Genomic DNA, 15,176 nt, shown 5'->3' on the forward strand with positions numbered 1-15,176 from the left:
CTGTACAGCTAGAGAAACAATCAACAAAGTAAAAAAGCAACCCACAGAATGGGAGAAGATCTTTGTGCACGACAAAGGTGACAGAGGGCTAATTTCCAGAATATACAAAGAACTACAAAACAACCAAAATGTCAAAACAAACAAGCCACTCAAGAAATGGGCACGGGAAATGGGCAGACATTTCACAAAGGAACAAACCCAAATGGCAAACAAGCATATGAAAAAATGCTCAAGTTCCCTGGCAATAAGGGAAATCCAAATGAAGACAACCTTGAGGTACCACCTAACTCCAGTAAGGATGGCACACATACATAATACCACCAACACTTGTTGGCGAGGATGTGGGGAAAAGGGAACCCTTCTCCACTGCTGGTGGGACTGCAGACTGGTACAGCCTCTATGGGAATCAGTTTGGCGAATACTCAAACAACTGAAAATCAACATGCCATATGATCCAGCAATAGCACTCCTAGGGATATATCCAAAACATCTCCTACACAAGAAACCAACATGCACGCCTATGTTCATAGCAGCACAATCTACGATCGCAAAAACCTGGAAGCAACCAAAATGCCCATCAATAGAAGACTGGATAAGGAAGCTATGGTTCATCTACTCTATGGAATACTACTCAGCTATTTAAAAAAATGAAATGCAGTTCTTTGTGGACAAATGGGCCCGACTGGAATCCATCATGCTAAGAGAAATGAGCCAATCCCAAAAGGTTAAATGCCACGTTTGCCTTAATTTGAGATGAAAAGATGACAATCTGAAAGATCGTACCTGTATATTGTAATATTATTGCAATCTCTAGCAACCTGTATCCAATACAATAAGATAATGCGATATAATCTATAAACCAACAATTAATGTCAGAATACTTAAGATCTACATCGAAAAACTGTAAAACCTACTATGCCCTCAATACGCTATGTTAATCCGTAATGGGGGGGGGAGTGCAGGGAAGCCTTTCAGGACCATAAAAAGAGTGAGGAAAAAGTACAATATAGCCTATCAAGATCAAATCTGGTAATTCATAGACAACAGATTCAAAGCGGCACTAAACAATAGTAAAACTACTATACCAATGCATGAGGGGGGCATCGGGTGTGATCCTGACAACCTCTTAACAGGAGGTCATGTGCGTGGAGCAGGGGGGCACTCCAGGGTGGAGCAGGGGGCAAGGAGAAAGCCTGGATCCCAACCATGAAGACTCCCAGACCTTCACCACAAACTATTAATACGAGCAACAAGGACTATATCCCAACTGCCAAGGAGACCACAGGGAATTGGATGCCCTCGGAGGCTGAGTACTCTGAGGTCACCCACCCCCAACCGGAGCTTCCGCAGGGGATGGAAGAAGTCCAAACACTACCGTGCAGAAACCAACGTCATCGGAAAGACAACCAGAAGCCCTGAGTGGTCCGCAGAAACAGAAGAACAATAAATGTCCTTCGGGACCAGGGAGGAGAGCTTTCTCCGGTCCGAGCCTGGCTCCACCTCTGAACCCCCGCCCTCCCTCGCAGTGACCATCGGGATCGCTTCGAAAACCCCTCACAGCAAACAAACAATCATACAAAAAAAAACCCTAAAATAAATAGACAAACAACAAAAAGTAGAGCTTGGAATCTGACAGGAAAGAGCTGGCATGGATTTGCTCATGCCTCGCTGGGTGGGACACAAAGATTAGTCACTCTTCACTGTGGTGTTGGGGACTTTCCTGCACATCCCCCCCCAAAAAAAATGTTCTGCACCTTAATTGTTGACAAATGTCTTGTTAGAGTTACAAGCCAGTCTAGATTATCTTAAAATCTGCCAAGATCAGTAAAATTATACTTCAACACAACAAATGGCTAAATACTAAAATGAAATAGACACGAGACAGCTGAATGGTACCTTATAGCCATTTTAAGGTATATAGCAGCCGGTCCTGTATATAAACTAAAATTGAAATGTCAATGAACTAATCATAGGTTGTGGTTAAGAACTTGTTTTTTGTTTTTTTTTAACATACTGGTTACTCAAAACCATGTCAATTCCATAATGTTACAAATTGCTGTTAATGTTATATTGGGACTCTTAACTGACTGGGATGATATTCTACCAGCTCTAACTTTGGACCAGAAATGGTCTCCCCAAGAAACTGTTCAACCCATCTGGACAATAAGTAGCTGGACTCTATGTTTGGTATATGTTTGCAAGGAAAGAATCTTGATTGAATTTGAACTGTAATACTGCACCAAGGTGGAGGAATCCACCAGGGGGGAGGGGCGTGGGGAGGGGTGGGGGGATTCCCAGAGCCTATGAAACTGTCACATAATGCATAATAATTAACAAAAAAACAGTAAAAAAAAAAACAAAAAAAACAAAGGTCTCAAATCAATAACCTCAACTTTCACATTAAGAAACAAGAGAAAGAACAAAGTAAACCTAAATTAGGAAGAAAATACTGACGATTATAGAAGAATTAAGTGAAACAGAAAACAGAGTAAAAAATTCGACAAAACCAAAATTTGTTTTAAAAGATGGTGCACCTGTGATACTCAGCATCCCATATTAGACTGCTGATCCAATTCCATGTTAATGAGCGTGAGAAAGCAAGGGAAGATGGTCCAAGTCCCTGGAACACTATACTCACAAGGGAAACCTAGATGGAGTTCCTGGTTCCTGGCTTCAGCCTAGCCTCAGCCATTATGGCCACCTGGGGGAGTGAAACAGTAGATGGAAGATGTCTATCTCTCCCTGTTTATGTTAGTCTACCTTTCAAATAAGTAAGCCTTTTTTAAACGTCAGAATTGTTAAATCTTTAGCAAACCGTTTAAGAGGAAAAAAAATTTCAGGGAGGGAAATTATGACTTGGAGTATTTGACCCCTGGCCACCCATATGGGAAACACAGATGGAATTGTTGGCTCCTGGCTTTGAAAGGGCTCAGCGCTGGCTATTGTGGGCATTTGGGGAGTGACTCATCACATGGAGATCTCGGTCTCTCTCTTCCCTGCCAGTCTGCCTTCCAAGTAAACAACATATTCTAAAAAGAAGAAAATGTGGGAGCTGGTGTCGCAGAATAGCAGGCAAGGCTGTTAGTATCTGATATGGGTGCTGGAGTCCTAGCTGCTCCAACTCTGATCCAGCTCCCTGCTAATGGCCCAGAAAAGCAGTGGAGGACGGCCCAAGTGTTTGGGTCCCTGACACTGACTTGAGAGAAGCAGAAGAAGCTCCTGGCTTCAGGCTGGCCCAGCCCTGACTGCTGCAGCCATTCAGAGTGAAGCAGCATTTGAAAGATCTCTCCCTCTTCGCCTTTTCGTAACTCTACCTTTTAAGTAAATAAACAGATCTTTTAAACAGAAGAAAATGCCTGGATATTACACTTAAAAAAGAAGAAAAAGAAAAAGGATAGTCTGGTGAACCACCACCACGCCAGAAAAGAAAAAAGAACTTCATTATATCAAACAATCCAAAAGAAAAAACAAATACCTCATGCAAAAGATGCTTTTCTCTAAGATTTATTCTTGGAAGCCACTGCCGGCATGTCATGCTAACAGCAGCAAGGACTTGAGTTGAAGGAAATGTTGTATCAGATATTGCACAGTGTTAAGAGTGCTGAAATAGGGCCCGGCGGCATGGCCTAGCGGCTAAAGTCCTCACCTTGAACGCCGCCGGGATCCCATATGGGCGCCGGTTCTAATCCCGGCAGCTCCACTTCCCATCCAGCTCCCTGCTTGTGGCCTGGGAAAGCAGTCAACGACGGCCCAATGCTTTGGGACCCTGCACCCATGTGGGAGACCTGGAAGAGGTTCCTGGTTCATGGCATCGCATTGGCGCGTACCGGCCCGTTGTGGCTCACTTGGGGAGTGAATCATCGGACGGAAGATCTTCCTCTCTGTCTCTCCTCCTCTGTGTATATCTGACTTTGTAATAAAAATAAATCTTTAAAAAAAAAAGAGTGCTGAAATAATTTCATCTATTCAGATTTTAGGGCTATGGAACTTCTGGTAACCGACTTCATCTGACCAACAGCCAGTTCCTCCTGACTATGTTCTGAGTTGGAGGGGAACAATAGTAACTACTGCGTACTTCTACAGCTTTGGTTTGCTACTCACGTTTTACTGTTGTCGTTTCTCTCAGAGCATCCTCCAGATTGAAATCCAAGTCCCCACATCCTAAAAAAATAAAAAGTTTTAAATGTAACTTTGTGCAAAATACTAAAATATTCCCTTGACAAGACTGCTTCTCTTTAAAAGTTGAAGAGGTTAAAAAAAAAGATACTCCACACAAATAGCAACCAATAAACTCAGTATAGGTATGCGCAGGTTAGGATGCACTAGTCAAAGCAACACAATTGAAAGAGGTTGTTACATAATAATAAAAGGGCTGTATTTTAAAAGTTCTAACAATCTATATATGCACTCAACATTGGAGCACACATAAATATTAAAATATATTTAAGTAAGGATCAGAATACACTAATAGCAGAGGTAATAACCCCACTTTGAACATTAGACACATCCTCTAGATTAAAAAAAAAATCAATACAAAAACAATGGACTGGAACTACATCAAACAGGACATTCCATCCAAAAGAAAACACAGAAAATTCTCCAAGATGGAACATATGTTAGCCGCAACATAAATCTCAAGCAATTCAAGAAAATGGAAATCACAACAAGCATAATTCCTGAACACAATGATATGAAGGCAGACATCAATAACACATGGAGAATTCTTGGAAAACTTGCAAATTTGTGGAAGTTAAACAATACACTCCCAAATCACCAGAATATGAAGAAAATGAAAACTATCTTTAGAAGGATGAAAATGGAAATGCAACATATCAAAATTTATAGATATATACCAAAAGCAATCCTGACCCAACAAGGTATCTGTAACAATAAATGCCTACATCATTTCTACAGAAACATGTAGAATAATCCATCATTTTATACTTTTTTCTTTAAAGACAATGCACATTTTCCTAAGCTTACTTTTCTTAAGATTTATCTATTTATTTATTTATATTGGAAAGGGATATATACAGAGAGGAGCAGAGACAGAGAGGAAGATTTTCCGTACACTGGTTCACTCCCCACGTAATGGCAATTGCAGGAGTTGAGCGGATCTGAAGCCAGGAGCCAGAAGCTTCTTCCAGATTTCTCGCATGGGTTCAGGGTCCCAAGGCTTTGGGCCATCCTTGACTGCTTTCCCAGCTGGATGGGAAGTGGAGTAGCTGGGACACGAACCGGTACCCACATCAGAACCTGGTGCATGTAAGGTGAGGATTTAGCCACTAGACTATTGTGCCAGGTCCCCAATCATTTTAACTTAAACTAGAACAGAACCAAAGTAAGTTCAATCTTAGTAATGAAAGGAAACAAAAATAAGAACATAAATGAACACTGGAAAAACAAAATAAATGAAATGGAGTTTTCTTTAAAGGAAGTCAACAAACATTACAACTGATACTGCATAATTATACAAGACCGTAAGAGACTATATAAATGACTATACACTGACAGACTGGGCAACCTGGATGAATGAATTCCTAGAAACATGTAAACTGTCAAGATGGATTTAAGGACAAACAGAAAACCTGAACAACCCAGGAGCAAGAAGGTTTAATAAGAAACCTGCCATCAAAAAAAAAAAAAAAAAAAAAAAAAAAAGACCAAGGGGTCTGGCACAGTAGCTAGTTAGCTAGTGGCTACCGATTTGTGTTCCGGCTGCTCCACTTCCCATCCAGCTCCCTGCTTGTGGCCTGGGAAAGCAGTCGAGGACGGCCCAAAGCCTTGGGACCCTGCACCCACGTGGGAGACCCAGAAGAGGCTCCTGGCTCCTGGCTTCAGTTTGGCTCAGCTCCAGCAGTTGTGGCCACTTGGCCAGTGAACCATCAGATGGAAGATCTTCCTCTCTGTCTCTCCTCTCCGTATATCTGAGCTTCCAATAAAAATAAACAAATCTTAGAAAATGTGCTTAGAAAAAAATCAAGACCTTATGACTTTGCTGCTGAATCTCACCAAATAAAAATATAACAAGTCCTTCTCCAAATTTTACCAAAAACTGAAGAACAGCAAACATTTCTAGATTCATTTAGAAGACGAACATTAATCTGATACCAAAGTCAGACAAGGACACCATTAAAAAAAAAAAAAAGCCTACAAGCCAGTATCCCTGATGAACAAAGAAAAGTAACAGCAAACTGAATTCAAAAGCATATTCATTACTTCATTGAATACAATTTATCCCAGGGATGGAAGGATGGTTCAACATACACAAATCAATAAATGTGATATATCCTATCAATAGCATGAAGAGGAAAAACATGATTTTTTCCAATAGAAACAGAACAAAGCATTTAAAAAATCCGACATTCATTCATGCTTAAAATTCTCGAAAAAAAAAAAAAAAAACGGGTATAGAAGGAATTTGGCTTTTTGCAGATGGCACGATTCTACATATAAAAGATTCTGAAAACTCCATAAAAAAAGTTGTTAGAACTGATAAGTAAATTTAGCAAAACTTGCAAAAATCAGTACCACTGTTACATACAGCAGTAGAAAACAACGCACAGAATGAAAAGAGAATCAATGTATTGGGAGAAACTGTTTGCATACCATATATCTGATAGAGACCTAATATCGAACATGCACAATGAAAAACTAACGCTAAAAAATATATGATATGATTTAAAATTTTGCAAAAGGCTTCACTAGACATTTCCCAAGAGATGCAAATGGCCAAATACTATGGAAAAATACTCAATTTCCATAACCATCAAGTAAAATCGAATCAAAACCACAACACATCACTTAGTTCTATATAAATTGCCTATTATCAACAACACAAGATAATGGGAGATGGAGAACAGGCAGTTCTTGTGCACTGTTGGTGGGAATGCAAGTTAGTACTGGAGCTTCCTCAAAGAACTAAACCTAAACTTCCCGCAGGATTCAGTCAACCAAGCACAGGGTATGTATGCAATGGAAATGCAACCACTGTGTTGAAAGGTATCTGCATTACCATGTTTATTGCAACACTATTCATAGGAGGTAAAAGAGGGCATCAATCGAGGTGCTTATCTCAACAAATGGCATATTTGTGGTTAAAATATTATGCCATTAAAAAGGAATGAAATCTTGTCATCAAGGACAACACAGATGAAACTGGCAGACATTATGCCAAGTGAAATATTCCAGACACACAAAAACACCCACAGAAATAGAATATCAAAGCTTGTTAGCCGAGTCTATGGAGCAGGAGATAATGAGGGAAAAGGGAGAATGCTCACTAAAGGGTACACATTTCCAGTTAGACTGGAGGCAGAAGTTTTAGTGAGTTATCATACTGTACAGTGACTATAGTTAATGGGAATAATTTTTTTAATTGCAGAACAAATATTTAATACTGTCACTACGAAAACAAGCTGATTAGGTGATGATATTAATCAGCTTGCCTGAATCTCAGTACAGTGTCTATACAGATTAAAACACCACCTTATATTTCATAAATAGTATTTGCTCCAGTCTGGCCCAGCTCCAGCCACTGTGGCTATGTCAGGAGTGACCTAGCAAGTGCAAGGTATCTCTGTTTCTCCCACTCTGTTACTCTGCCTTCCAAATAAATAGGTAAATAAATACATCTTTTCTTTTAAAAAGGGGATGTCATACTACTATGATTTTAATGATGTAATTATTTTTTTAGATTCCTGCATATTGGTGAAATGGCCATTTTTCCATTCAATTATTGTTTACAGACACTGTCTGTATTCCCATTAGTCTTTTCATTTTCTAGAAAACAAAACAAAAAACTGGTGCCTGGAGCTTTAACCTATTAAGTTGGTCTCCCATCTGCGGTGTTGGCATCCCACACTGGCACCTGTTTGAGACCTGACTGCTCCACTTCGGATCCAGCTCCCAGCTTACGGTCTGGAAAAGCAGCAGATGGTCCAACTGCTTAGGCCCCGCACCCATGTGGGAATCCCAGATGAAGCTTCTGCCTTTTGGCTTTGCTCAGCCCACCCACGGCCATGGCACTCACTTGGAAAGTGAAACAGATGGAAGATTCTGTCTCCCCCAAACCCGTAACTCTGCATTTCAAATAAATAAAAAATGAATATTTTTTTAGAGAAAAAACAGTCATTGTAAAAAATTAAAAGAAAAACACAAAAGGAAGGAGGGAAGGTGGAAGACAAAAAGGGTGGGTGGGGGCGAGGAGGAGAGGGAAATATTATGTTCCTAAATATGTATGCATTAAACACATGGAGTTTTTTCCCTTTACATAAATAAAACACTAGAAATTCTAAAAATACACAAACTTTAACAGGAATATGTGCAGTTATATCAGCAAATTGAAAATGTAGATGGACCAAATTGTCCTATAAGTCAAACGGGTTTAAAATGTACCTAATTATATACTAATAACTATATATAAGTAAAAAATACATATGAAAAACAAGGCAAAAATACAGATTAGGGAAATACATTAGGCAAATGGTAGCAGGAAGGAAATAGATGTGGTGCCATTCATACAATGGAACACTCAAGATCTAAGTCTCCAAATAGGGAAAGGTTATCTTGTGTGAATAAAGCACATAATCTACCAAGAAAAGTCACAGCACATAAACTAGCTCCTTGAATCCAAAGGTAGACTCATGCTTTCAGCTAAGGGAGTAATGAGTATCAGACCAGACTTCCCATCATACATGGCAAAACAGACAAAACATAACACAGCTGCAATTAGCACTGAACAAGCAGCCAGCGTGCAATCCCTGCGATTAGGGAAATTGTGGCAGCTAAATCCAACAGGTGGTCCTGGATTGGATCCTGAAACTATAAAGGCCATTACTGTGACAATCAGCAAAATATGAATGGGGTCTGTTGGAGCAGATGGTACTGCTGGATCATTGTCAATTTCCTGATCTTGATGGAATGACTATAGTCAGAAGGGTGCCCTTGTTTTGAGTAAATGCATTCTGACATACTGAGAGGTAATGAGTATAATGCTTGCAACTGATTCTGAACTCAATCATGAAAACCAAATATGTAGCAATCATAAATTTGTATATGACAGGTACACACTCAGATGATGAGAAAAACCTGGGAAATCTAAGCAGACAATATGTGAACACTTGGCACTGAACCTTGTTGGACACTTGAATGTGGTCTGGTGACACTTGAATGTGGTCTGAGAATGAGGTGACAGTAATGTACTCTTGTCACTTCTGATTCTGATGGTTGTACCAGAGGTCTTAAAAATTTATGCAAATGTGTACTATGAAAAACCTGTTATGAAATTCACTTGCGAGAACGGGGCATCTCATGCCTGGATCCCAGATGCCAGCCACCACGTGCACATGGTGAGCTGTCCCCAGGCCTGCCTGGGCTCTGGGGGCTGCTCCCTTTGGGGTGAGTGCACCTAGGGGGGAAGTCTCCGTGACTGGATAGGTCTGGGCCCACCCGCTGCCCTCATTGGACGGTGAATGGGATTGGGGAGGGGTACCACCTTGGGCCTGGGGTTTAAACTGGAGGCTGCTGGTGGGCCTCAGGACGGGGCATCTCATGCCTGGATCCCAGATGCCAGCCACCATGTTAACGTGGTGAGCTATCCCCAGCCACCAGAGCGCCATTTGGTGCCAGGCTCCGCCTGCTGGCCACCCGGCCGGGCAGCTCTGGGGTTCTGGTTCTTTGAATCGCTGTTTAGGTAGCTCCAGGTTGAACCCACTGAGCTTCTAGGACGTGAATCAATCGTAAAGATTCCCAATGACAGAAACTCTTCCTTTCAAAAACTTGTAATGACTGAACAATGCTGACCGCCAAATACCAGTCCATGCAAAAGCTATGGCTCGAGGCTTGTCCAGCAGAATCATATCCTGTTACCTGACATGATGATGGATCAGGAGAAGGGTCATTACATTAACTAGCACTTGAGAACCATATCCGGGGGTAGATTCTGTGAGGGATGTGTGGGCCAAACCCTGTGGAAATTCTAGCCCCACTGGTTAGCTTGAGGGTTGGGGTGGTGATGGACTAAGCTAGGTGTGACCAAGGAGTTTGCCATCAATCACAGGTAAAGGAACCCACAACAGTCTGGACTGGTCAAGGCAGCAGCACCCAAATGTGCACCCTGATTGGGGTGTGGGGTGGGCCGGGCTGCAACGTTCACCAGCTCATACACGGCCAAATGCTCGGAGGTCAGACAATGCCGGACACTGGCCTAAACCCATTGGCATGTATGAGAACTGGGTCTGGGAGTGGATCAAGTGGAGGAACTTGGGAAACTCCCTTGGCGAGTCATAGCTCCCGCTGGTGAACATGTGGTCCAGACCTGGCGGTTGGACAAGCTGGACAAAGTAGCTCCAACAGCTGGCTAATGTGTCAACTGGTAATGGAACAGGGTGGACCGGGCAGGACTGAGCAAACCTTAGCCCACAAACAAAACTAGAAACCAGGATGGAGCACAGGTCATGCCCACCTAGGCTCTTGCACCTACTGGTCTGCATGAGCCAGGAACACTAAGCCACAATGTCTAAGGCAGAGGTTGGGACAGTTGAGGGGCTGAGCCAAGCTGAGTCAGAGCAACCACTGGCATGCACGTGATCTATGGCTGGGAACAGGCCCAGTTGGGGAACTAAGGGGACCACCCTGGCTGGGTTGAGGTTCCCGCAGAAGGGCGCGTGGCCTGGAATGGGGGCTGTGTTCTGATCAGGAAACAGTTGTAGTCTCCCTTGGCACAAGTGTGGACTGGGACTGGATGCACCAAGCCAGGCCGGACTCCAACACCCTCTGGTGTCCTGGAGGACCAGGGTAGACGGGGGACAGACTAGGTAAGGTCTCAACCCCCTACTGAGCCATGTGTGAGCCATATGTGGGCATGGACGAGCCATGGCTGGGCTGAAACATCCAACAGCAAGGACCAGTTTGGGTTGAAGGCCAGTCAGGAAAAGCCACTGTTCCTGCTAGGACAGGAGGTAGACTGAGTAGGGCTGGCTCATGGACCCTCTGGTATGCGCAAAATCTGGCATTGGGAGAGGTTCTAATGGAGGAGCCTGGGCAACTCCTCTGGCAGGACACAGACCCTGCAGGTAAGCGAAAGAAACATGATAGGAAACAGGGAAACAGGGAAAGTTTCCCACTGGCATATATTTGGCATTGGTCGGGGGCAGACCAGGCTGAATCAGTTCTCGTCATCCACTGGTGAATCCGAGCACCAGAACAGTGTGGGTTGAGCCAGCTTCAGTTGCAACAAAAACTAGTGCACAATACGGAATGCCAAGGTGAGGTTGCCTGTACCGGATGTGACTGCAGCACCCAACCAGCACGCATTAGAACCAGGAAGGGAGGGGGCGGAGCCGGCAGGGGAATAAGGGGTGGTTCCTTCGCTGGACAGCTACTCCCACTGGAGAGCATTAGCTGGGATGGGGGCAGACCAGACTAAGCAGGGCTACAACACCTATGCACCTCATCTGGACCAGATCAGGGAAAAGCCAGGCTGGGCTGATTATTCCTACTGGTGCAAACAAAATTAGAGTGGGTGAGGGTTGTTTGGGCTTAGCCACAGCATCAGCTGGCAGAAGCTGGCACTGGAGTCTAATTCTGTCAAGTCAAACCACAGAACCACCTGGAGAGTGCATAATCCAGGAGTGGGAGAGGCCTGGGAGGGAAATAGTGGGCTCCTCCCTCTTGGGTTACCACTTCCACGGGAGGGCAAGAAAACTAGGACAGGGCCCAGCGCTGTAGCCTAGCGGTTAAAGTCCTCGCCTTGAACGCCCCGGGATCCCATATGGGCACCGGTTCTAGTCCCAGCAGCCCCACTTCCCATCCAGCTCCCTGCTTGTGGCCTGGGAAAGCAGTGGAGGACGGCCCAAGGCTTTGGGACACTGCACCCGCATGGGAGACCCGGAAGAGGTTCCTGGTTCCTGGCTTCAGATCGGCGCAGCACCGGCCATTGCGCTCACTTGGGGAGTGATTCATCGGACAGAAGATCTTCTTCTCTGTCTCTCCTCCTCTCTGTATATCTGACTTTGTAATAAAAATAAATAAATCTAAAAAAAAGAAAACTAGGACAGGGGCTGGGGTGGCTAGACAGACACCCAACAGCATCTGTGTGGGCTGCATAGTGGAGCTAGTTAGATGGAACAAAGCTTTAATACCCACTGACATGTACGAGAGCCGAATGGGATGTGGGACAGACTGGACCAGTCTGCGGTACATACTGGCAAACCAGGGTAGGGGGCGGGCCTGGTGGGGGTTACTGTGGGTCGCCCCGACAAGGCTGCAGCTCCCATTGGTTTATGTGAGGGCCGAGTATGTGCTGGGCAGAGCCAGGCTGGACTGCAACACCCATTGATTCTAGTGGAAGTCGGGGCTGAAAACAGAACCAACCCAGCAATTGCAACCACCAGCTGATCAGGGCAATGGACTGTCCCGGGCCCTGTACTTGCTAGTGCATATAAGAATCTGGTCTGAGAACACGTCAGACAAAGTTTCTTTGGAGATCACCCCAATCAAAATGCTGGACTCAGACCCCTTACCAAGACAAGACAGAAGACAGAACAGGTCAATCAACCATCTCAGCTATATGTTGGCAGCGAAATATGGGGCAAATGGAGACTCTATGATGGACTATGTCAATCAGTGGATTCTTCAAAGACCTCATTGTGCTTGGAGTGGCAAGACTGGCAGTGATTCATAACTGGTGAACTATCAAAACCACTTGAGCAAGAACCTCGGAGCATGCCCGACATCCGGGACCTGGGGAGGGTAGGAAGTTGGGTGGGCCGTCCCCCTTAATACCCCCCTTTAAACATGAAGGAAACAATATGGAAATAATAGTCTTACCCACTTTCCTATAGCCCTTGAACCTTTTTTACACTAATTAACTATGTAAAAATTATCAAAAATATAATTTAAAAAGATTAAAAAAAGAAATTCACTTGCACCAAAATGAACATATCTTTCATTTTACATAAATTTCTAAGTATCTTCACATTACACAACATGCCCTTGCTTATTATAGTCTCATGAGAGGTAGTTCATACCTCCAATGATGACACATAGATCCCTTCCACACACCATACAGTGAAACCACTCAGTCTAGGAGCAGGCAGACAGGAATTCTGGGCATTAATGACCCAGAGGTGTTCTCTGCATGAACCCCATTAAAAAACAGCTGACTGCTCACAGGCTCCATTCACAGCTCCACAATTCTCACACATCTTCAGCAGAAGTGTTATCTCAATCCCCTGCAAATGAATTTTAACCAAAGAAATCCACAGGGAACCAGGGATAGCTGTCTAAAAATGTTCTTTTGGAATGTCACTTTGGAAATGTCCCCTGGGGCCTTGGACATGTCCTGAGGAAGATCCAGTAGAGATGTGACGCCATTTGCATCACAGTGGATCTGCCCCCTTTGGGAGGGAACACTTGCATCATCTTACTGCAACCTGATCCAGCACAGCTGGTGGCAAAACTGAAGGTAACACTTTAATAAGTGATGGGGTCCATGTAGTAGGTGTGAATAACACGAAGGTGTGAAGAGAACAGCTCCCTGACTGGCAGGGCCCGGGGAGCTACCAGCTGCTTAGCAGGGCTAAGTGGATTCATCTCTGACCACCTTGACGCAGTTTTCACTCCCCCTCGCATGGGCTCTCAACCACCCCACTATGTAATCTATTGAGGCATTGTCTGCCCCTGTGAGATGGCTTTTACAACCAACGTGAGCTTAAGAGTTAATGTTACTGAGGATGTCCTGGTGAGTGGGCCTTTAACTACACACAGGAGTATAATTAAGTCTGTGCTGTTTACCCATTGCCATAAAATCTGGCCCAGATATTCAGCATGCTTTCTGGGGAATGGCTTGATAAGAGGAACCCTAAAAGTTCTCCTGTTACTGTGACCCTAAAGGTCATTCTGCTATGACAAAGAATATAGTTACTGTGACCCTAAAAGTCATTCTGCTATGACGAAGAATATAGCTACTGTAACCCTGAAGCCTATCCTGCTAAGGCAAAAAAATATGGTTACTGTGGTCTTAAAGGTTAGCCTGTCCTTGCAATTCTTTAGAACATAGAAAATGTAGCTGTTTTAGTTGTTTTCATAAATTTTTAGCTAGAGGAAATACAGGGTGATTTCACTAATATCATAAAGACATATTTTTGATTATTGTTTGATCACTTATGAAGTTGTAGAGCCTGCAGTTGTAGAGGAATGTAATGTTTATAACCTTTTGTTTTAGATCTTCATGTTTTTTCTCTCTTGATGTATTTCTCCCATTTAGTGATAGATAAGTTGAATAAGAATTGTATTAGGAGTGTATTACTGCATAAGATGTGTTGTCTACTGAGAAGCTCTTGGTTGCAACGTTGGAATGGATAATGCCTTGTTTAATACTGAAACAATTTGTAGAATTGTCTTTGGAAACACTCACTCATCCATTGTAGAGTTGAAACTTAAATAGAGTAACTTAGCTCATTGCTAACTGCAATTCTTTTCGCCGTTTTTACCCTTGCTTTACTTGTTTGGTTAACAAACTGTGAGCTTACAGACCTATGGCCAACTAATGTCAATAACCCCGATCCCCATAGACCAAGGCCCCAGTCCTTTTAACTCATACGTAATTCAAGGTAGGGGTCTGGTTGACACAGATGGCGCCTAGGTTATAGCCCAGACCTGAGGAGAGCAGATGAAGACTGACAAGCCAAGATAAGCAAGGAATGTGGAATCCTTCCTCAATCATTTCTCAAAAAGTTGTAAATTGTGTCCCCCTGAAGCTATGTCAATATGCCCCTAAGAAAAAACTTTGTACTGCTTCTGTATAAATAAAGCGGACAGCTTTCTCGCTTTGTCCACTACGATCAAGGAATCTGGTGGTCCGTCTCCTTTCTTTCTCTCTTCACGCCTCATCCACGCACCCTTCCCGAGCTCCGAACCTCGGCCGGAGCTGGACTCCGGCAAATAAGGCTGTGAAACAAGGCATATCTGGGCATTACTTTATTGTGTAGCCTCTGTCTGTGGAGAAGACATCCCATACGAGTGCTCGTTTGTGTCCCAGCTGCTCCACTTCCCATCCAGCTCCCTGCTTGTGGTCTGAAAGCAGCAGAGAATGGCCCAAAACCTTGGGACCCTGCACCCACGTGGGAGACCCACTGGAAGCTCCTAACTTCTAGCTTTTGATCGGCCTAGCT

At 43.7% G+C, this 15,176-nt stretch overlaps 1 protein-coding gene across 1 annotated transcript in view; it reads right to left on the bottom strand.

The window, feature by feature from the left end:
* Nucleotides 1-15,176, bottom strand: part of CD99L2 (CD99 molecule like 2) — a 91,849-nt gene that overhangs the window by 31,013 nt on the left and 45,660 nt on the right. Inside the window, exon 2 of the mRNA XM_058658582.1 lies at nt 4,102-4,161. Coding sequence (XP_058514565.1) covers nt 4,102-4,161 — 60 coding nt within the window. The remainder of the gene's footprint in view (nt 1-4,101; nt 4,162-15,176) is intronic.

Source organism: Ochotona princeps, chromosome X, assembly GCF_030435755.1.
Source record: "Ochotona princeps isolate mOchPri1 chromosome X, mOchPri1.hap1, whole genome shotgun sequence".
Classification (NCBI taxonomy): domain Eukaryota; kingdom Metazoa; phylum Chordata; class Mammalia; order Lagomorpha; family Ochotonidae; genus Ochotona; species Ochotona princeps.